We start from the raw sequence: 22157 nt of genomic DNA, 5'->3' as shown, positions 1-22157 counted from the left end.
TGGCCCGGTCTAGAAATCACAGTTGGCATGAAGAGATTTCTCAACGGCCACTGAGCCCTGGCAAAAGGACCTGGGGATGGTTCCTTAAATGGCTCCACTGATGTCTTCAAAGGGGATGCAAGTTGTTCAATTAAGAGCAATACTTCTGAGAGCTGCTACAGGGTCCACAGGAGTTGCCAGTCGCATTGGTGGTAGCACATGGGTTGCAGGGGAGGCTGAGGGGACACAGAGGTTTAGAATGCATGGGGGAGGAGAGAGAACCCTAAGTTGCACATACTGCCTTGGTCATAATGAGACAACCTACGATTTCTCAGTGGTTGGAATTAGAATGGAATTTTGACTGTTACCAAATCCTTCTCTCTTTCCCAAAATACCATATGCAGGGTCAGAAAATTCTTCTTTTGAAAATACTATCTCATGCTCTTGAGCTCTCACGGAATTTAACACAATCTACCTTAGGTATCAAATATTGTTTTAACAGGCAATCTCCCGGCCACAACCTCTGCATTAGTAGCCCCCAGTGGCAGGGGACATTCCCTTGGCCTTTGCCTGTGCACATCGGTTGCATACAAGACGATGAATGCACATTGTTTAGGCAACCATGTGTGTGCCCCCGGAGTCTGACACTCCCACCATACCCATCATCCCAGAAAACCTTCTCCCATACGCACTTGCAGTCCTCGCTGTCCAGCAGGCTCCGGTACGTGTTGATCTCACACTCCAGCCGGGCCCGGACGTCCAGCAGCACCTGGTACTCCTGGTTCTGACGCTCCAGGTCAGCCCGAATCTCGGCCAGCTGGGACTCCACGTTGGTGATCATGCACTGCACCTGGGACAGCTGGGAGCTGTAGCGGGCCTCGCTCTCTGTCAGCGTGTTTTCCAGAGAGTTCCTCTGTGGTGGGGAAGATAAAGGGGTGTCAGAGAGCTGCCCCCCTTTAAGGGGTTTCTCCATGGGCTTGCAGAGTCACCAGCTCCAAGGGCTAAGGAGAGTGTGAGGCCCAGAGGTGACTCTGCCTCCCCAATTTTGCAATACACACCAGGTTGTGCTGGGCCTGCAGCTCGATCTCCAGGGCGTTGACCGTGCGTCTCAGCTCGATGATCTCCGCCTGGTAGGACTGAAGCTGCTCTGAGCTGGACACCACCTGCTTGTTCAGCTCCTCCGTCTGAAACACCCAAGGGGAGGAGACAGGATCAGACCCTGCCCTAAGGGCCCAGGGGTCTTGAATCCTGAGTGGTCAGGTGCTCGGATGCCCACCTGGGTGGTGAACCACTCCTCCACTTCCCTGCGGTTGGTCTCCACCAGGGCCTCGTACTGACTCCTGGTCTCATTGAGCACTTGGTTCAGGTCCACGGTGGGGGCAGCGTCCACCTCCACGTTGAGGCGGTCTCCAAGCTGACAGCGCAGGGTGTTGACTTCCTGATGGAGGGAGGGGAAAGATTGAACTCACAGAAATAGAGCTGCTATCTTTCTGCTCTAGGGAAGTGAGTTCAGCCCTGCCAACAAAGGACTAACAGGAATATCCTGATCATTCCAAAGATCGGTGCAGACACTGGGTAGCAATAAGGATTTAGGATCATCCTAAAACATTTCCCAACAAACTGAAAGGAATTCACACCTCCTGGGAGACTAATTTCCTGGCATGTGCAAGTCCTCCCTCATTTCTCATCACATCCCTGTAGGCACCGCGTGCCCAGCGTACCCCAACGTACCCTGCTCCACCACTTCTGGGTCTTTGCTCAGCCTCTTCTCTCAGGTCAGAACACCCCTTCGTTGCACTCTTCCTTGCAACTGGGAAGAGTTCTCTGTCTCCTCACTGGCATACTGGCTTGTGCATGCTTGTGTACCTCTCATAGAGAACTTGCTTCCTTCTGCCTTCACCACCCAACATGGCTGTCTGTCTGCTCTAGACTGTGAGCTCTTTAAAGAGAGAAGCCATGACTTCTTCTTCTTTTCTTTTTTTTCCCCCCTATTCTCTCCCCACCACCACACCAAATCCAAGCCCTAACAATGACCAACTTCAATCAATGGATGTCATTCCTCAATATCTCCAACACCTGCCCAACCTGCACCTGGGTGCCTGAGAATTCACAGCTCACTTCACTTCGTGATGTGGATACAGCATCATCCTTTTATGAACCAACTTTGAGTTCTTCAGGAGAGGGTTCCATGCCAGGGAGTCTGACATTACTACCATCTGATTCCCAATACGAAAGTCTCAGCTCTGAAGCTCTGAAGGTGGCTTTTTACAATTTTTCTTCATACCTCCTCATGGTTCCTCTTGAGGGACAGCAGCTCCTCCTTCAGGGACTCCACCTGGGCCTCCAGGTCGGCCCTGCACAGGGTCAGCTCATCCAGGATCCTGCGCAGGCTATTGATGTCCGACTCCACCAGCTGCCGCAGGGACCGCTCCGTCTCGTACCTGTGCACACAGATCAGAGTGGGAGGAGAAGCCAGCCAAGAAGCCTGCCTTCCTCTCTGGCATCTTTTTTTGGATAGGATTGGCCAAGATCTTCTTGAACCTACACAGTTCTCTGCCCCTTTTCTTCCCTGTCTCCTTCATGCTACACGTGGATAGACCAGAAAAGGCTCTTGATTCAAACTAACACCAGGAGGTGCCCACAGGGACCACAGGATGGAGTCTCTCCCTCTGTTCTCAATTTTGTTGGCTAAAAGATGATCAAATTGATCCATTCCCAGAAAACAATTAACTTCAATCTCTGAACTTGGGGGTTTAAGAAACCCTTCCAGAAAGACCAATACTGGTTGAGCATTCCGAATCAGAAAATCCAAAAATCTGAAACGCTCAAAAATCCAAAAATGGGTTGAGCAATGATGTGACACCACTGTGGAAAATTCCACCCCTGATCTTCTGACAAATCAGTCAAAACTGTAGTGCACCAGAGATAGTGTATAAAATTACCTTGGGGCTATGTGTATTTTTTGTGTGTAAAACATCTATAAATGTTGTGTTTAGATGTGAGTTCCAATTCCAAGGTATCTCATTATGTACTTGCAAATATTCCAACATTTTTTAAAATCCAAAATCTGAAACATATCTGGTCCCAAACATTTCAGATAAGAGATAACCAACCTGTATCTACTGAAGGGCAGGGCAGCCCTTCAGTGTGGGTTTCTATTCGAAACTGACTTGACTTAACTAGACTGAGGGGGAGAAATAAAAAGAAAGAGATGGCTTTCTCGTCCCTTCCGGGCAACATTAGGCTCATGGGGCCATGGAGTAGCTGTAGGGACCCTGGAGGTCCTCTAGTCCAAAAAGGCTCAACATACTTGGTTCTGAAGTCGTCAGAGGCCAGCTTGGCATTGTCAACGTTCACCACCAGCTTGGAGTTCTCAGACTTGGCACACAGAATCTGAAAAAAGTTGGTTCTAATGTGAGGTCCACTTGAACTTGAGGATATCTCACGAGTTCCAAGACAGACAGCTGCTTCTGGGCCCCCACCATGCTCTGCTCCTCACCTTCTGCTGGAGCTCCTCGATGGTCCGGAAGTAGGACTGGTAGCCGGGGCACACCAAGGGGTCCTGCTGCTGCTTCCGCTCCTGGATGCGGGCCTCCAGCTCCGCGTTCTCCCTCTCCAGCTGGCGCACCTTCTCCAGGTAGCTGGCCAGCCGGTCGTTCAGGAACTGCATGGTCTCCTTCTCGCTGCCATTGAAGGAGCCCTCACAGAACCAGTTGCAGTTGCCCACGTTGGCGGGGATGTTGCAGGCCCCGGGCAGGGTGCAGCCATGGCAGCTGTGGGGCACGCAGGGCCGGGAGGAGCAGCTGCTGCGGCAGCTCACGTTGGACAGGCAGCAGTTGTAGGGCATGGTGCTTGGGTTTGGAGAGGCGGTGGAAGAGCAGAGAGCTGCTGGAGGTAGATGTGGGTGAGGTTTGAGTCTCTGCTTCCTCCATGGTCCTTTTATACCCTTTAATAGTGGGTGGGGGCTTGACCAAATGCTTCAGCTAATTTTTCTTCAAAATATGCTAGTTAGTTGCTTCCAAAGAGTCCCCCCTCCTCCTATAAAATGATTCCATTCAGCTTGTGTCACACCAGGCTCTTCCTGAGTGCCAGTGGTTGATGAAATCAGAGTTTCATCAGAAGACTTCAAAGGAGGCAGAATCATTCCAGCCCCAAAAGGCTTACCCCATTACTCAGAGGGAAGGACGGACTGCCAGGGACATGGGGTGGAGTCGCTGGGGAATCACAGATTCCTGTCCTTTGAGGTCCTGCCATGGCACTGCCTGGAATGAGAGCTGTAGGTGAACACTCTTTCAGGAAGCTATCTCCTCCCAAATCTACCCACTTCTCAGAATTCACTTCAACAGTCCTTACAGTGAACACTCACCCTGTGTTAGCTCTATGGCTCCTGATTCTTGCTGTTGGTTGGGACTTAGGGCATTGGACAGTTCATGGAGAGATTGAAAACAATTATGCATTTGTGGTTGGGAAATAAAATGGAAACTGGCTTGATGGATGGGAATCCTACTAAAGGGAGAATCAACCAATTATAAACTACAACCTATATATGGGCTAGTCCTCAGGGTGGCGCTCTTGGGAGACTATGGAACCTTAAAGAGGTAGGGCGGTGGGGCTGGTAAGGGTGTCTCTGATGTTGGGTGCAAATAGCTTAAGGGAAACATGGGGGAGGCACCAAGTTCAGCCTGATGCCTTTTTTTTTTTTTTTTTTTTTGGTGATAAAGTTTCAATGGAACAGAGCCACACTTACTTAGGTGTGGTCCATGGCTGCTTTCCTGCTTTCCCTGGTCTGAGTTCATACTCAAGTGCCCTAAGATTGAAGTCCCTCACCTTGGTGGTCCAGGAAGGCCTGTAAGCCTTTCCCCACCTGTCCTATCTCCTCAACCCCACATGGTCATTCCTTAGAAAAACACGGGGAGGTGGAGGGGCGAGGGGTGAGTGGAAGGAGTATGGCTCTTAAGAGTGAGGGTTCGGGCAGCAATGTTGAAGGGTAACTATGAAGCATTAGGTTTTAGATTCACCAAGAAAGGACAACGAGAATGAGCTTCCAGAGCTATGCATGATGACCTTATCACCAAGTTTGGAAATATCTATTGCCTGACTTCTAGACTGATGCTCCTTTTGGAAAGTATCAGCACCCCTAGAGGAGTGGCAGTGCCACCTGAGATGCTCCTGGCTCACAGTGCCCATGAGAGGCAGCTTGACTCTGTCTTCCCTAAGAAGTAGACCTGTCTCACCAGGTGCAGTTGCGGCACACACCTGCAGTCCCAGCAGCTCAGGAGGCTGCAACAGGAGGATCACGAGTTCACAGCCAGCCTCAGCAAAAGTGAGGCACTAAGCAACTCAGTGAGCCCCTGTCTCTAAATAAAATACAAAATAGGGCTGGGGATGTGGCTCAGTGGTTGACTGCCCCTGAGTTCAATCCTGGTTCCAAAAGAAGAAGGAGAAGGAGGAGGAGGAGACTTTACTCTGATAGGCATGTTGCTATCGCCTCTTTATCATTGCATTGAGAAGAGAGATCTCAAAGAAACAATCTAATTTACATATACATATCATTGCCCTTTGATTCTTCCATATCCTGCAGAACTTCCCAATTGCCCAGTTATGAGTCTTTAGAGAGAAGCCTTCCTCACCTCACCTTCTTTTCCTATCACACTTTCTGCATAGAAATTAAGCCCTGGTTCAGAAAGAAGTCCCAAAAGACTATTTGTGGAAGATAATATAAGTCATTTAAATAAGAATGCATCCAGATTTCAAAGGCATTGTGAGAGGAGCAGAAAAATCAAACCTTGATTTTGTTCTTTGTGTCTTCCTTTTATTTTTTTTACTCTGGTTAAAGATCTCTGAATTTTATTTTTCTTTTTTTAAAAACCAACTCTTAGTTTCTCTATCAGCTTTCTGCTACTATAACAAAATACCTGAGTCATCAACTTATAGAGAGAAAGGTTTATTTCAGCTTACAGCATTAGAGGTTCCAGTCCATGATCAATTGGCCCCATCATTTTGAGCCTATCCTGAGACAGCACATTAGAGTGAAAGCCCATGGAGGAGCAAAACCACTCACATCATGAGCCAGGGAGCAAAAATGAGAGAAAGGGAAATAGGCTAGGATCACACAATCCCTCTATGAGGGCGCACATTCCCAATGACCTAAACAGCTCCCACTAGGCCCCACCTCTTAAAGGTTCTATGTCCCAATAACACCACCCTAGGGACCAAGCCTTTTAACACTTTGGGCTTTGGGGGGCACTCAACATCCAAACTTCAGCATTTTTATTGCTTTTTCTATTGTCTAATTTTGTTTATTTCTGCTCTAATCTTTATTATTTCCTTTCTTCTGCTAACTTTGGAATAAGTTTATTCTTTTTCTAGTTTCTTGAGGTATATGTAAATTAGATTGTTTCTTTCTTCTTAATGCAGGTGTTTATCAGTGCAAGCGTCCCTCAGTACGGCTTTTACTGCATCCCACAAATTGGGGTATGTTGTGTTTTCGTCTTTATTTTTCTCAACATATTTTCTAATTTTCCTTTTAATTTCTTCTTTGACCTGTTGGTTGCTCCTGGGTATGTTGTTTAACTTCCACGTATTTGTGAATTTTCCAGATTTCCTTCTGCTGTTATAGTTTTGTTCCATTGTGGTGGGAAACGATGCTTGATATGTGATTTGAGTCTTAAATTTATTAAGGCTCATTTTGTACTGTCACATATATCTAAAAGGAACAAATAAAATTTTTAAAAAGACTCGTTTTGTGGCCGAATGTGTGATCTGTGCTAGGGAATGTCCTATAGGCACTTGAGAAGAAGGTGTATTCTGTTCCTCTTGGACAGAATGTTCTGTATAGACATTTGCTAGTTCTGTTTGTTCTTTAGTGCAAAAGTTCAAATCCATTATTTCCTTATTGATTTCCTTCTATCTGAATGTTCTATCCATTATTGAAAGTGGGATTTTTTTTAAGGATCCTACCATTACTGTATGTTTGTTTATTTCTCCCTAGTCCTGTCAATGCTTGCTTTGTGTTTAGGTTCTCCAATGTTGGGTACACATAGACTTCTAATTGTTATATCTTCCTGATAAATTTCCCATCGTTATATAATGTTCTTTGTCTCTTATGAAATTTTCGACTTGAAGCCTAACAGTCTTATGCTAGTATAGCCATGTTCTCTCTTTTGATTACCATCTGCAAGGAATATCTTTTTTTTCCATACCTCACCTTCAGTCTGTATTTGTCTTTAGACCTAAAGTCAATCCCTTGTAGACAGCGTAGCCAGTATAGATGGATCTTGGCTTGATTTTATCCATTTGATTACGTTTTTAATCAGAGGGTTATTCATTCACACTTAAAGTAATTATTGAAATAAGTGCTGGAGAAGATGTGGAGAAAAAGGAACAGTTTTGGTGGAACTGTAAATTAGTACAACCACTTTGGAAATGATTATAGAGGTTCCTTAAAAGATGAGGCATGGAACCACCATAGGACCCAACTATACCAACTCCTTGGTATTTATCCTAAAGGATGAAAATCATCATACTGCAGTGATACACACGTGCATACATGTGCGTGTTTACTGCATAAAGAAATTATGACTCAAGAAAATTCCATTGTGTTTATATACCACATTTTCTTTATCCAATTATCTATTGATGGACACCTAGTCTGCTTCTATAGTTTGGCTGCTGTGAATTGTGCTGCTGTAAACATACACATGTTATGCAATGTTCTTCACCAAAAAATGGTTACTGGTGGGCTGACCAGTTCCCAACAGGTTGCGCCCATTTCCGGAGCTACTTCCCAGTAGAGCAGAGATAAAGGTCATGTGCCTTGGGCAATCTACTGTGTGCGAGAGCCTCAGATAGTTCCCAAGTTTAAACCTAAAATCTCCCTGGCTGCCATGCCCAGAGAAGACCCTCAAGTAATTCTCCGGTAGCTTCCCGAATTCCCTCACTGCAGAAAAGCTATTTCCTTCTAGGCATGTGGCACTGTACTGGGGATAAAAGATACCAAGAAGAGGTGTCTTGAATCTTTCTACCAGCTTTAGTCTGGCTTGTTTCATTCACTCTGGGTGCAAGAGCCTCTTAATTAGTTACTGTATTTCTCACAAAGAGAATTGATCTGTGAATTGGTGCATCCATGGGAGCAAAGAGGACCTAGGCTTCCTATTTCACCTGATTGCCGGCATCACTTCCCAGAAAACACATTAAAAGTTAAATAATTCACATTTCTAAGATAGGAACCCAGAGAAGTCAGATCCTTTTTTTTTTTTTGAGTCTTATTTTCCTCATCTTTTAAATTAAAGTAAATAAGAGTGCTGCCTAACTGCCAGATTTTTTGTGAGGGTTGAGTAAGATGGTATTTGTGAACATTGCTGGGTGATGGAGTACTGACAATAATTTCTGTAAGCTTCATGCTTCCTATTGCCATCCCAGATGGTTCAGATGAAGAATTCTGGGAAAAGTCTACTTTGTTAAGCAGACACCCAGGCCCATTGCCCATGTTCACTCAGTGGTGATCAAATCTCACTTGCCCTGTAAGCACTAGGGACACAGAACTGTATTCATGGATTAACAAAAAAACAGCAAATGTTGACATCAGGAATAGGAAGTTCACAGACGACTATCATCTTCTAGCTTCTGTGCTAAATTCCTGATCTTATGGGTTTAGTCACCTAATTTGGGGTGGTTCTTGAAGAGCACAATTCTCTACATGGATTTGTATTGCCACCAAGGCCTCCTTTCTGGTACTAGCATTGAAATGGGCTATACTCATCCTCTGGGAATCCCCAGCCTTACAGCTCTGTGCAAGTATTTGTAATAATGATGCTGGTAGTATTGATGATAATGACGATGATGATGATGATGATAATGATGATGATGATAATGAGGATCATGAGGGTGCGGCCATTTCCTGAATCCTCATTATGTGCCAAACAAGGTAATAAGCAAAAAGATACAAAAAGATCAACACATTTTTCATTTGATTCTCCCAGCATCACTGTGAGGTTGCCTTATTATTCCCATTACAGATAACAAAACAAATTGGAAAAGTATCCGAATTTGCCTAATATAGAGTCAATGAGTAGTGGGGCTAGGATTTGAACAACTCAGGTATCTCTGACTTCTGAGACGGAACACCAAAACACAGTACAAAAATCTTATATTTGGCAACATTTTCTCTGAGTTAGTGAGGGGAAGGAAATCTTGGATTCATTACTTTCCATTGCCCTTTCACTTTATAATTTTCCCTTCTTGTCCCTTCTGTGGCCCCATACTCTACTCCTTCCACACCCCATCAGTCTTCCAAGGGCCTCTCTGCTCAAGCCACCTAGCTAATCTCTATGATACTTTCCTAAATTAAAAACAAGTTTCTGAAGAACCTCCATACTCAACAGGGAAACAGCCATCCTTCTGCACGATTGGTTGATATGTCCATGTTAGAAATTAGGTTGGCTTTTCTAAGCCTCTAAGCAAATGAAAATATACAACACATGACCTAAGGTAATTTAGAACCTGCAAGAAAGCCTACCTGCCTAAACCTAAACAATCAACCTTGTAAAAATTCACCTGAGAACTAAGTTCTTTGATTCTTCTGGAAGCGATGAATTCCAAAACTAGAAGGACGGGAATTGACGGAGGAGAGAACTAAGGCTCAGACAGCAAGGAAGCACAAATATCAACCCATAACTTTCTAGTCAGTCTGCTAGGTACCTTCCTGCATAGTGTTCCATCCTGACCCCAAACCCTGGGTGTTCAGATCCCGTTCTTGTCACCGTGTATAGAAATCAAGTATCTGAGACATTGGGAGGAAACTTAACTTGTCCAAAACTGACACACGTAAATAGACTCGGGTCTCCCGGGACCATCATACCACTTGCGAGTTAGACGAGACCCTAACCTAGGGCAGGGTATGGCCAAGCACAGGAACTGGGAGAACAGGCAGAAGAGGGATCATGGATTCCAATGCCGCTCTGAGCACACAGATGAGAAGACACACCCAGGTTTCCTGCACAGTGCATTCAACCGGGGGATTAAAAGTGACAAATCCCACAGGCTTGTGATAAGGCATGACTCCTGGAAATAATGGGATGGGCTTTTTTAAAGGAAAATACTGTGCATTCCTGGGCAGTCCGGCTGTTCTTCCTGAAGATGCTGACCGCAGCCTCTGGCCTCAAAAAACTCAGATGATGGCTTTGACCCCAGATGGAAGGACGGAAAAAATGTCTTTGCCCTGTGCTATAGTAAATATAAAATCTGTTGGGAAACAGAAAGTAAAAAAAATCAGGGAAAAAATATTCAGATGATAAACTGGGGAAAAATAAAACATTCAAGAGTGATGGGCAAGTGAACAGCCCAAGAGCCCCCCACCAAAAAAAAAAAAAAAAGGCACCAAAGAGCTCTGGAATTGCCAGGCATTGGATTCAGCAATAATTTCTTAAGATACAACACCAAAAGCCCAAGCAACAAAAGAAAAAATAATAAATAAAATGACTTTCATCAAAATTAAGAACCTTTTATGCATCAGAGGACCCTATTGAGAGAGTAAAAAGGAAAATCGCATTCTAGAAAAAATATCTGCAAATCCTATATCTGATGGGGATCATCAGATTTAGGAAGAATCCCTACAACTCAACATTAAAAAAAAAAAAAAAAACTGTCAACGCAACTTAAAAATGGGCAAAGGATTTGAAGAGACATGTCTTCCAAAGATATACAAATAGCCAATAAGCACATGAAAAAGATGCTCAGCATCATTAATCATCAGGGAAATGCAAACAAAACCACTAAAAAACAAACAGAAAATAACAAGAGTTGGCAAGGATGGGGAGAAATTGGGACCCTGCGCATTTCTAGGAAAAATTTTAAATGGCACAACCACCATGGGATAGATAGAATTTCAACTCATTTGAGGACTTCAGTTTACAGAACTATGCTTCGCCAACATAGATTAATGGCATCAAAGCCTAAGATCAGAGCTGGGAATGTGGCTCAAGCGGTAGTGCGCTCGCCTGGCATGCGTGCGGCCCGGGTTCGATCCTCAGCACCACATACCAACAAAGATGTTGTGTCCGCCGAGAACTAAACAATAAAACATTAAAAATTCTCTCTCTCTCTCTCTCTCTCTCTCTCTCTCTCTCTCTCTCCCCTCTCTCACTCTCTCTTTAAAAAAAAAAAAAAAGCCTAAGATCATCTGTTTAGTAGGAATTCAACAGGTATTGGCTGAATTGAATGGAGAAAGGCCAAAGTATCAACTGAAGAGTTGATGGGGTCTCTGAAACCCAAAGCCAGGGAGGGAGGAAGAGCAGCTGGTGACCCAGGTGATAACCATCACACACAGGGGAGAGGAGGAGGTGCTGGACATGGCAAGAAAAGCCAGGGGGGGGTCCCTTCACAGGGTGCTGTTGGGACTGCCTGGTCCAGAATCATGCAGCACTGGACCCAAAGCTCCTACTGGGAAAAGACAAATTTTCCAGAGCCTCTTTCCGGTTCCCAGCTCAGGACTCTAGCAATTTTGGGAAATGCCAGGTCAAGAGGAAAATCCAGGGATGGTCAAGGGGAGATACGGGTGGCAGCACCCTGCCCTGCTTTCTGCTGGCCTCTCTGCCTCATTCCTGGGTCCAGGGCACCAGGCCAGACATGCCTGCATGCCAGGCATGGAATGGCTCTTGTCTCCAAGAGTCAGGCCATTGTGTGGTCTTTCAAGTGGCTTTTTATAGAGTCCCCAATTGATGCTGACAGTGGCAATGAATGCATACCAAAGAGAAAGGCATCTGCTTTGCCGTGAAAATTGCCTTTATTGGGTTACAAGGAAGGGCTGCTGGCACTTCAGAGGGTTCTCTGAGTAAGCAAAGGAAGAAACAGACCCTGATGGCGGGTCTGGAGTAGGCTGGAGTGGCTGGAGGCTTTGGATGAGTTTCTTGTGCCTCCATGGGGTAGCGCCAGTCTTTCCACTGTGTTTTCAGGCCCTTTCTCTTGAAGGAACCAGAGCCAGGTCAACGCTCTGGAGCCCCAAGCCCGTGTCCTTGCCCCTTTGGCTTTGCTGGATTCTAGCGCACGAAGGAGTTGCAGGGTCCACAGCGGGAGCGCGGGACACAAGGTGTGCAAGGGGCAGGGGGCGCGCAGGGAGTGCAGGGGTTGGCAACACAGGGCCCGATGGGCTTGCCACACGCGTTGGTTGTGGCGCAGGGGTTGCAGGGAAGCCTAGAGACAAAGAATGACAAGGTAAATTGAGGGAGATGTAAAAAATCACATACCAGAGAGACCCCAAGAGTGGAACACCTATCAGGACCCTGCCTGGCCAAGATCAGAGAAGGCCTACCTTGCACTGCGGCACATTATCAAATTGCTAACGCTCTCCCTATCACAGAGCGCCAAAAGCACTGGATAGAAACCCTGAAACTCTGACTTCTACCCCATGTTGGTCCATTCCCAGCTGGTGACTTTGGGCAAGTCACATATAGAATGGGGAGAATATTGGCCCTGCCTGTCAGGGGTTAAATTATAAGGCCAGATAGGATTGAGTATAGAGAGGTCCCCTCTATGCAACACAGTATTGTAGACAGTAAGACATCATTGATCACATATCAGGCGATCATATATACTATCATAGTAGAATACAAAGAATTGGTTGTACAATTTCCATTTATACATCAAATAATTCTTGCTTCCAAACTATTTGATGTTGTTAATGATGGCCATAATGTGTTTTCTGCATATCCAATAAATGGCCCCTCCAAAGAGACAGAAAGTGTCCCCACTCCTTCTTCACCATGACTTAGGAAATGTGGAGACCCACAATCTCAGTCATATTTTGTTTGTTTGTTTGTTTTGGCCTTTGAGGGAGAAATAAAAATGCTGTCTGAGCATGCCTGGAGCGAAGGCATGGTTTCCTTCCCAAGGTATGTAATCTTTGGAGAGTGCCAGGGAGTAGTGTACTCATGAGAGCTGTTACTCACTTGCAGTCCTCGCTCTCCAGCAGGCCCCGGTACGTGTTGATCTCACACTCCAGCCGGGCCCGGACGTCCAGCAGCACCTGGTACTCTTGGTTCTGACGCTCCAGGTCAGCCCGGATCTCGGCCAGCTGGGACTCCACGTTAGTGATCATGCACTGCACCTGGGACAGCTGGGAACTATACCGGGCCTCGCTCTCTGTCAGCGTGTTTTCTAGAGAATTCCTCTGTAGTGGGGAAGATAAAGGGGTGTCAGAGAGCTGCCCCCCCTTTAAGGAGCTTCTCCATGGGCTTGCAGAGTCACCAGCTCCAAGGGCTAAGGAGAGTGTGTGGCCCAGAGGTGACTCTGCCTCCCCAATTTTGCAATACACACCAGGTTGTGCTGGGCCTGCAGCTCGATCTCCAGGGCGTTGACTGTGCGTCTCAGCTCGATGATCTCCGCCTGGTAGGACTGAAGCTGCTCTGAGCTGGACACCACCTGCTTGTTCAGCTCCTCCGTCTGAAACACCCAAGGGGAGGAGACAGGATCAGACCCTGCCCTAAGGGCCCTGGGGTCTTGAATCCTGAGTGGTCAGGTGCTCGGATGCCCACCTGGGTGGTGAACCACTCCTCCACTTCCCTGCGGTTGGTTTCCACCAGGGCCTCGTACTGACACCTGGTCTCATTGAGCACTTGGTTCAGGTCCACGGTGGGGGCAGCGTCCACCTCCACGTTGAGGCGGTCTCCAAGCTGGCAGCGCAGGGTGTTGACTTCCTGTGGATGCAAAAAATATAAGAGTTACTGTCCTCAATGATTGGACTCTCAGAGATGGCATTGCTTGTTGATGCCCTGTTAGTCTATTTTTTCAGAAAGAAAACTGAGCAAAGCAGTCTGTGACAGCTCTAGGCAAGATGGTCTGCATGTGGCCCAGCACCTCCTCACTGTGGCCATGCCATGGGACTTGGCTCCAAAAAGAATTCCCAAGGATTTGCTTGGGTATCACTGAAGGATAGAATGATAGATGCACGCTTTCCCAGATTGGCTGTGAGGACGCCAGAATACAAAACTTTGGTACCATCTCAGATTGCATATCCAATAAATGGCCCCTCCAAAGAGACAGAAAGTGTCCCCACTCCTTCTTCACCATGACTTAGGAAATGTGGAGACCCACAAGCTCAGTCACATTTTGTTTGTTTGATTGTTTGGCCTTTGAGGGAGAAATAAAAATGATTTTGCACTAATAACAGTAATTCCAGGACTCGTTCCACAACTTGGTGACCAATTACCAGCAAATTGAAATGCTCTAGAAAGAAATGGTGCAGGGGGGTTGGAGTAAAAGGTGTATCCTGTTTGGGGACATGCACAGGTTTTCTCTCTCCAATTCTTCTTTCCTCATAAGACTTTTTTTTTTTTTCGAACAAAATTCATACAGACATCCTCAGCCTCATATTGGTTCTGCACCAAATTCCTAAAGCCACCCTCTTGAGACTGAGTCAGGTTTCTTGATCTCACATTTCTGGCCTCACCTCTTCGTGGTTCCTCTTGAGGCAGAGCAGCTCCTCCTTCAGGGACTCCACCTGGGCCTCCAGGTCAGACTTGCACAGGGTCAGCTCATCCAGGATCCTGCGCAGGCCGTTGATGTCGGACTCCACCAGCTGCCGCAGGGACAGCTCCGTCTCAAACCTGCAGGAGGATAGGGGCAGATCAGCAACTGGCAGATCTTCAAGACTCAAAAGAACGATCCTTGGTAATCTCATTTGCTTGGTCTTCCCTCTTTCTGAAATGAGTAGACCCAGGAAACAGAGAGTTGTGGAGGCTCCATGGAGACCTACCATTGCCTTCTATTTTTGTGATTCCTTTACATGGTTCCCTCCCATCTTCTTCACAACTAACGGGGTTGACCAGTTGTTCAGTAAAGCTATGGAAATCCCATTTAACGAGAGGTTAAACCAAAGTAAAGGAAACAAGTGTTGAACTCACTTGGTCCTGAAGTCATCGGCAGCCAGCTTGGCGTTGTCGATCTCCACCACCAGCTTGGAGTTCTCAGACTTGGTGCACAGGATCTGGGGAGGAGAGATGGCTTAGTGAGGATGGGAAGTCAGGACCAAACCACCAACTTCTTTAGAATGGCTTAAAGAGACATTTTGAAGGTAAGAATCACGGCAGCCAAGAAGCAGGAAACACTTCTCTAGCCCAGATGGAGGATCACGGTCATCCTTCCTTGCTTACAGATGACAGCCAGCCCCCTCACCTTCTGCTGGAGCTCCTCGATGGTCCGGAAGTAGGACTGGTAGCTGGGACACACCAAGGGCTCCTGCTGCTGGTTCCGCTCCTGGATGCGGGCCTCCAGCTCGGCGTTCTCCCTCTCCAGCTGGCGCACCTTCTCCAGGTAGCTGGCCAGCCGGTCGTTCAGGAACTGCATGGTCTCCTTCTCGCTGCCATTGAAGGAGCCCTCACAGAACCAGTTGCAGTTGCCCACATTGGCGGGGATGTTGCAGGCCCCGGGCAGGGTGCAGCCATGGCAGCTGTGGGGCACACAGGGCCGGGAGGAGCAGCTGCTGCGGCAGCTCACGTTGGACAGGCAGCAGTTGTAAGGCATGGTGCTGGGAGGGTGCGAGGTGCCTGGCTGAAGACAGAATGCAAGGCGAACCACAGCGCTGTGGGTCTCCTTCCCCCGGATGGGCCTTTATACCCCCTCCACGGAGGGTGTGGACACAGTATGTAATGTCTTTTTTCTTTGTACTTCTTCATTGGTTTTAGACGCCCTTTCCTTCAGTCTGTTATTTGCCTTCCTCAGAAGAGTCCCTTGTCCCATAAAATTCTTTACTTGGGCTTCTTGCTAAGTCAGGACTCTTCTTCAGGCAGTACACCCATGAAATCAGAGTTCTGTGGGAGATCTTCAAAGAGGTCACATGTCCAGCCCTCATTAATTGGGTGTTGGTGCACGCAATTTCATTCTTTTGTGTCACGTGATCCTGCAGGTCCATAATCAACCTCATGTCCTGGCCCACCCAGCATTTCCAGAGAGAGACAGATTGGTTTGAGAAAGAAGTGGCATTAACTGTCAGCAGTAGACTCTCTCCCTGTCTGCTCTGAGAGAGGGATCTTTAAATGAGGCAGCATACAGTCAGAGATGGATGTTTGAGGCGAATGATTAGGATTGATTTGGACCATGGTTAAAAAGGTCCAACAGCTTTGTGTTTTGTAGTGCCACATAATGTCCCCTGTTGTCACATAAGAGAATTGTAGAGGAAATAATTTTATAAGTTGAGGCTTTGGTAATTGGTTTGCGAACAGGGAAGTTTCTGGAGAAAGAGATCATTTTGAAAGAAGGATGAAAAATACGAGTTGAAAAATTAATGCAAATGCACTTGAACTCACTAGGAAATGTATCAGGAGGCTAATGGGAAAGCAATAAGGTAGTGTTCATCAAACGCTTTCACCGGGTATCCACTGTGTCAGAACAGAGCGAGTGGGGATATTAGAAATGTCAGGAGATATCCCTAAGGGGCCTCCATAGGCATAAAATCAGTTCATCTTAAAATTTCACTAGTTCCATAATACGTTCTCATTGGCTTGAACATTAAAAATCACTTAAATTTGCAGTTAAACTTTGTCATCTTTTGCCCAACTCTCTAAGTGAAATGGATATACCAGGAACGTGTGCCCAATTCTGTTCTGGGCATCCTTCCTCCAGCCCTGCTGCTTTACACACAACCTATTCAAAGGTGTTAAAGCACCATAGGAGGAGTGTGGTTATGTCACTGAATCCAAGGCCTGGACACACCACAAGTAGGGCATCTGGGAAAGCAAGTTGGAGTCACTTGGATTGATTTAGGAGGTGAAGGGCAGCACCGGAAGATACAAGGAAAAGGTAATCAGAGTTGGGAATAGATACAAGTTGCATAAGTACAGGCACCTCCAGGTACCACCTGCAGGTAGCAGCACCCCAACCTCCTCTGTGGCTTTGGCGGCCAGCCAGAACTGCCATTTACGATGACTTATTGGAGTCTTTCTCCCCATTGAGTTTTCATGGCTCAGCTTGAGTCTCAGATAAAAGGTCCTTCGTCTACACTCCCCAAGACCATTATCACCACTTATTATAAGGCCATCCAGATGAAAAAGCCCCACAGCATCACAAAGAAGCCCTAGACTTGTAATAAAATCAAATTTTCTTTGTTTTCTTCCAAGACAATTAAAGGGGGAGAAATAGGCGGGTCTGGAGTCAGGTATCACCCAGACACGCAGACACTTTGTGCTAGGCAGAAGCAGTCAGCAGGGAGCTTCTGTCTCCTTTCATCTGGGATTGGGATGTATGGAAAGATGACTGCTTTCAAAGATGAGCACTCCCTTCGGGGACCAGCACAGGCCTCCTGCTTTCCAACTCTTGCCAACCTACTCCAAAGTGCTGGCCTCCTGGTAGGCGCTATTTCCTCAACACTCTTCTTCCCACCCAGGGAGGCTTTACCCTGAGCGGAGACTAAATGCCAGCAACGTCCTGCAATCTCTTTGGTCTTATCCACTGATCGGCCAGGGTGGCTTCATGGAGTCTTGAAGGAGAGAATAACAGAGGAGCATGTTTAGGTTCTAAGGATGAGAAGATTCAAGAACTGGGTTAGCAGAAAAAGCAAATGCAGAGAGATTGGAGAAATGGAGAGATGTGGAGACAAGGAGCTGCATGTTTAATAAAAGGGATAAGAACACAAGGAAAAGAAGCAAGAAGGAAACCTTTCAAGGAAGCCTCAGGAGTCAGACTATCACAGAGAGCCCATCTTCAGATGGGCTAACCTGGAGAAGGCAGAGCTGAGGAGCAGCCAAAGCAAGCTGAGTTGGTGGAGAGAAGCGCAGCCCACCGTGCTGAACGTCCTGTGGAATAGAAATGGAAAGGAATCATGGATGATCTCCAGACACAGGACCACAGCTTCCGAGGTCTCTGAAAGAAGCACCATTGTTCTGAGGTGTCCAGAGCAGAGCATCATCTCCATGATCCAGACAGATTTGTTTGCGGCAGACAACGTGTCCCCACTGTCTGCGCCCAGGCAATGCAAGGTCAAAAAGGAGCGACACCATGTATTCCTGAATGAGCCAGGAGTATGGAGAGGAGAAAGAAGAAAGGACTGAAATAGTCAGACCCACACTGGCTCTGGGCCATGGCCAACCGGCAGCCACACCAAAGCTGCAGGGAGAAACAGGTGACCCCAGTTGCCTGCCATTCTGTCTTAGAGATGCTTCCTCTCCCTGTTGGCTGCCCTGCAGAAGGTGAAATGGCCCAAGAATTCTGGATGGAAGCCGCAGACAGACCGGCTGGTGAGTAAACACAAGGCTGCTGTCTGTCCCTTGTCAATCTCACATCTTTCTTGCAGAATTTGCGAAATATAGAAAGGCTTGAGTGAATTTGCTTCTTGAATTAGTAGGGGAAAGGGGACTCCCCTGGGTTGTAAGGTCCCCAAGAACTCACACAGGTTAAGAGTGGACTTTATGTACTTTCTTGATTTCCAAATTGGAATATTTGCAAATTTTACTCATCCCAAGAAAAATTGAGCTATCAATTGGATGGTCAAATCCACATTATTTTAACTAGCTCGGTTTAATTCAAAATACATTTATTAGATATCTTCTGTATGCTGGACACAGAACTAAACCAAAACAGAAGAATCCTATTTCTGGTAAAGGATTATCTGTTTATGAACAATTTGGGCCAATGTGAGTTCCAAAAATAAATGAGAAATGGGAAGAAGGTAAGAGGATGAGTTATTTGAAAGATGTGAAATGGACATTTGGAAATATGTTGTATCTAGCATAATTAGAAAACTGCACACATGATATTAAGGACATTGTGTCTGATACAATCCCAGGGACAGGAAATGGTATAAGGGGGACACGACCCCCAAGAGCTCTCAGAACTGTTGGAGAGCAGGTAGATTCACATAATTGGGCCCTTTACCCCCTAAAGTTTCCTTCCCCTATTCTCTACACCCCACTTCTCACACCTGCTCCTGCCTCAAGCTCCAATCAGGCCACTTCAATCTCTTCCATAGGGTGAAGAGACGAAGCCATTTCACGTTATTTGCCTATTTCTCAAAAGAGATTTATCTGTGCTTCACTGACTAGGTGATTCATAGGTAGGGCTCAAAGAACTGCTTTCATTAGAATTCTAATCCCTTGAAGAATCTTTGTCTTCACTCAGACCTAGGAATTGGTTATTTTGATGTTTAGTTCTTGTTGCCTTGGAGACCACAGGCTGGGCAGGGGTGATTACCCCATAGGTAATCTTCTAAGAAGGGACCGAGGCTTTTGGCACGGACAAGTGAGAAACCGTTCCAGGGGTGTGGTGTGGGGCAGAGAAAGCAGCGACCATCTAAGTCAAGCACATGCGAAACAGGAAGTGGAAAAGGGAATAAGACAGGTGTGGAGGCAAACGGAAGCAGCACCCGGATCTGCTGGTGTGACTGGCAGGATGCTGCGGAGGTGTCCAAGATCCAGGGGGAAGGGAGGGAAAGGGAGGCAGGGGTGATCTGGGTGCAATAAACAGCATAAAGGGGAAGTCTCGGCTGAGGGAGGCCAGAAGTGGCCAAAGGCCAGAAGCTGAGCCTGCAATGTGGAGTTTGGGTGGAGAAGGCATTGAGGGTGAGAGAAGCTCTGGGAGATTATCCCCAAGGAGATCCCAGACCCTGGAATGCCTCGCCCTGTGCAGTCTATCCCAGGGTGTGAGAGCGGATGGATGTGGCATTTGATCCAGATGTCCCTTTACCAAAGACTTTACAGCTGGGTACAGGGAATGAGCAATGGACCAGGATGAGACGTACCTGATGCTGTCCCTTCACTGGCTGGGAGGCCTTGGAGAGGTCATTTCGCCTCCCTAAGCCTGAGCTTCTCCCACTGCACAGTGGGGATTGGGATGTCTGGTCTGCCTCTGGCAAGATTTTCCGGTGCTCATTGGGTAACACACGGGCTTTGTAAATGTTGAAACAATGAACATCTGTAAGGGATCCAGACTATTTCTCTTCTCTTCCTCAGAAGTGAAGTGGTTTGGGGAACGGTGGAGAGTAGGTTGAGCTTCTTTGCTGATTCTTGGCCATTAAATTTGTCAGGGATCTCAAGTTTCAAGTTAGAGGTGCTACAGAACTTCCCCTCCTGGGGTCACCCTTCATAGGACAAGTTCTCAGAAACAGTTCCTGTAACAGAAGCGTTCTTATTTCCTTCAGGGAAATGAACCAAAACAATGGCATAATTATGGCTCTGTCACCCTGCTGACAGAATCTGAGACTTGGCGTCTGTAAAGCACCATGGTCAAGAGCACAGCTGCCAAGGGCAGGCTTCCTGGATCTGAATGAAGACTCCACCACCTAGGAGCCATGTGACCTTAGGGTGTGACTTGACCTCGCTGAGACTTGACCCCTCATCTGAAAACTGGGGAAAGAATGGCACTGACTTCATGGGATTGCTAGGAGTTTTTAGACCCATTGATAACTTAGATCAGTAGATGGTTCATGGTAAGAGCTCAAAAGATGCATGCTTTGGTGATGGTGAGGATGATGATGACGACGAGGATGATGCTAATGGTCCTAGGGTTGGTTGGTGATGGTAATAAAGGGCAGGCAGTGTGATCTCCAGGGAAGCTCTTCACAGACACACGCCCCAAGCATAAGAATCCCCTTTGCCCTGCATTTTTCCCAAGAGCCCAAACCACTTCACACACACACACACACACACACACACACATACACACACAATCTCATCTCACCTAATCTTCCCATTATAAGTGTCAGCTAGAGCATTAGGCATGAACTGAAGCAGCCCAGGTCAACCGCCCTGGGGCCTCACTGACTCACTTCATACCACCAGAAGACTCCCTCAACCACTGCATGACTCACCTTCTCCCTCTCTCCCTTAAATGGGAAGAACGATGCTTGCCTACTCTGTCACGGTGCAAAAATAAGTAGGTTTATTTTGTTGGACAGCTTTGAACTTGTTGGATAAAAGGAACTATTTAAGTACAAAGGAGGAGGAGGGGAGGGTGGTTGGGCAAGGTGCTAAATTAAGACTAAACTTGACTGATGCTCGTTCTTATTGAGACACAATCTTAGGTAAGGGCCTCAGGGGTGTGTCACCTGGACCCAAACACTCCACCACTCAGGACAAAGAGCAGAGTCACAGCAGAGAGGAGGAGTGGGTGGGTGCGGCAGCCTCTGACCCTACCCAGGATTCCTAGGACGGAGGTCCTGATGCCTCCCAAGCAGATCAGTCCTGGCTCTATGAACAGTGGCCCACAGGTGGGGTTCTGGGGATGAGAGACATTGGAGGCAGAGTGATTAGATTCTCACTTAAGCTTCCTCCACCCCCGGGGCTTGAGACTGTGATCACTCCTGCACCAGAGCTCAGCACCGGGATGGGCTGAGCTAAGCAGTCATCCACTACACATGTGGATTTCTCAGCAAGCCACTGTGATTCAGAGAGTTCCCAGAGCAGAAGGAAGACACGGACCCGCTCCTACAGTGGGTTTGGTGGCTCCACTTGAACACTCGCGGTTTCACTGATAAATAATAAGGCCTAGAATGTGGGAAGTCACAGAGCGTGGGGGCTGGAAGGCCTTGGCTCCCATCACATCCCGCCCCATCCCATGCCTGAGTGGCCTCCTCGACATCCCCACCAGCTAGTTACAAAGCCTCTGCTTGAACGTCTCCCATGATGGGGAACTGGCTGCTTCTCATCTTTGGTCAGCTGTGATTTTGAATTCTGGAGATGCTCTGAGTCTCAGCCATAGCTGCCTAAATAGAGTTTCTGGGTGGATCTATCTAACCTGTCTGAGCCTTTCTCTACGGATAGCCCAGCAGGCTCAGCGATTATTATCACTGAATGTTCTCAGAGTTTCCAAATGTGCAGGAGAGAGGCACAGTCTTGACACAGGAGGGACTCCTGACCCATGGGACACCTCACAAGAGCAAGGCCAGTCCTTTCTGGCCACACAGGAACTTACTCCCCAGATGTACCCCCTCACCCATTGGTACATCAGGACCATCTGGAAGACTTGATAGAACAGACGGCCAACTCAGGAAGCCTGGGTGGGGCTCAAGGATGTACCAACGGCTCCTGGCATCATGCGCTGCTAGCTGGAGATCCACACTTCTGGAACTGGCACCCTAAGTCTTCTCCTCTGTCCCTTTTTCCCCTTCAAAGCTTCTAAGGAATGGGCTTTGGACCTGCTTCAAAGAGACTAGGGTTGAAATCCTGACTGAGCCACCAGCTGAGAATAACACGAGC

The 22157-nt window shown here is 47.1% G+C and overlaps 2 protein-coding genes across 2 annotated transcripts; both read right to left on the bottom strand.

The window, feature by feature from the left end:
* Positions 1 to 130: 130 nt before the first annotated feature.
* Positions 131 to 3826, bottom strand: LOC101976426 (keratin, type I cuticular Ha4). The gene is made up of 7 exons (XM_078041213.1): positions 3479 to 3826; positions 3290 to 3372; positions 2264 to 2420; positions 1256 to 1417; positions 1038 to 1163; positions 672 to 892; positions 131 to 215 (listed from the first exon to the last, which is right to left on the bottom strand). Exons 1-7 carry the CDS (start codon positions 3824 to 3826, stop codon positions 131 to 133), a joined length of 1182 nt encoding a protein of 393 aa, XP_077897339.1.
* Positions 3827 to 11754: 7928 nt separating this feature from the next.
* On the bottom strand, positions 11755 to 15495 carry LOC101976712 (keratin, type I cuticular Ha1). Its single transcript, XM_078041212.1, has 7 exons — positions 15148 to 15495; positions 14877 to 14959; positions 14423 to 14579; positions 13509 to 13670; positions 13291 to 13416; positions 12924 to 13144; positions 11755 to 12168 (listed from the first exon to the last, which is right to left on the bottom strand). Exons 1-7 carry the CDS (start codon positions 15493 to 15495, stop codon positions 12015 to 12017), a joined length of 1251 nt encoding a protein of 416 aa, XP_077897338.1. The 3' UTR covers positions 11755 to 12014.
* Between the last annotated feature and the right edge of the window lie 6662 nt (positions 15496 to 22157).

The sequence above is a fragment of the Ictidomys tridecemlineatus genome, chromosome 3 (assembly GCF_052094955.1).
Source record: "Ictidomys tridecemlineatus isolate mIctTri1 chromosome 3, mIctTri1.hap1, whole genome shotgun sequence".
Lineage (NCBI taxonomy): Eukaryota > Metazoa > Chordata > Mammalia > Rodentia > Sciuridae > Ictidomys > Ictidomys tridecemlineatus.
Note: the sequence above shows the minus strand (reverse complement) of the source record. Positions and strands in the feature narration are given on the sequence as shown.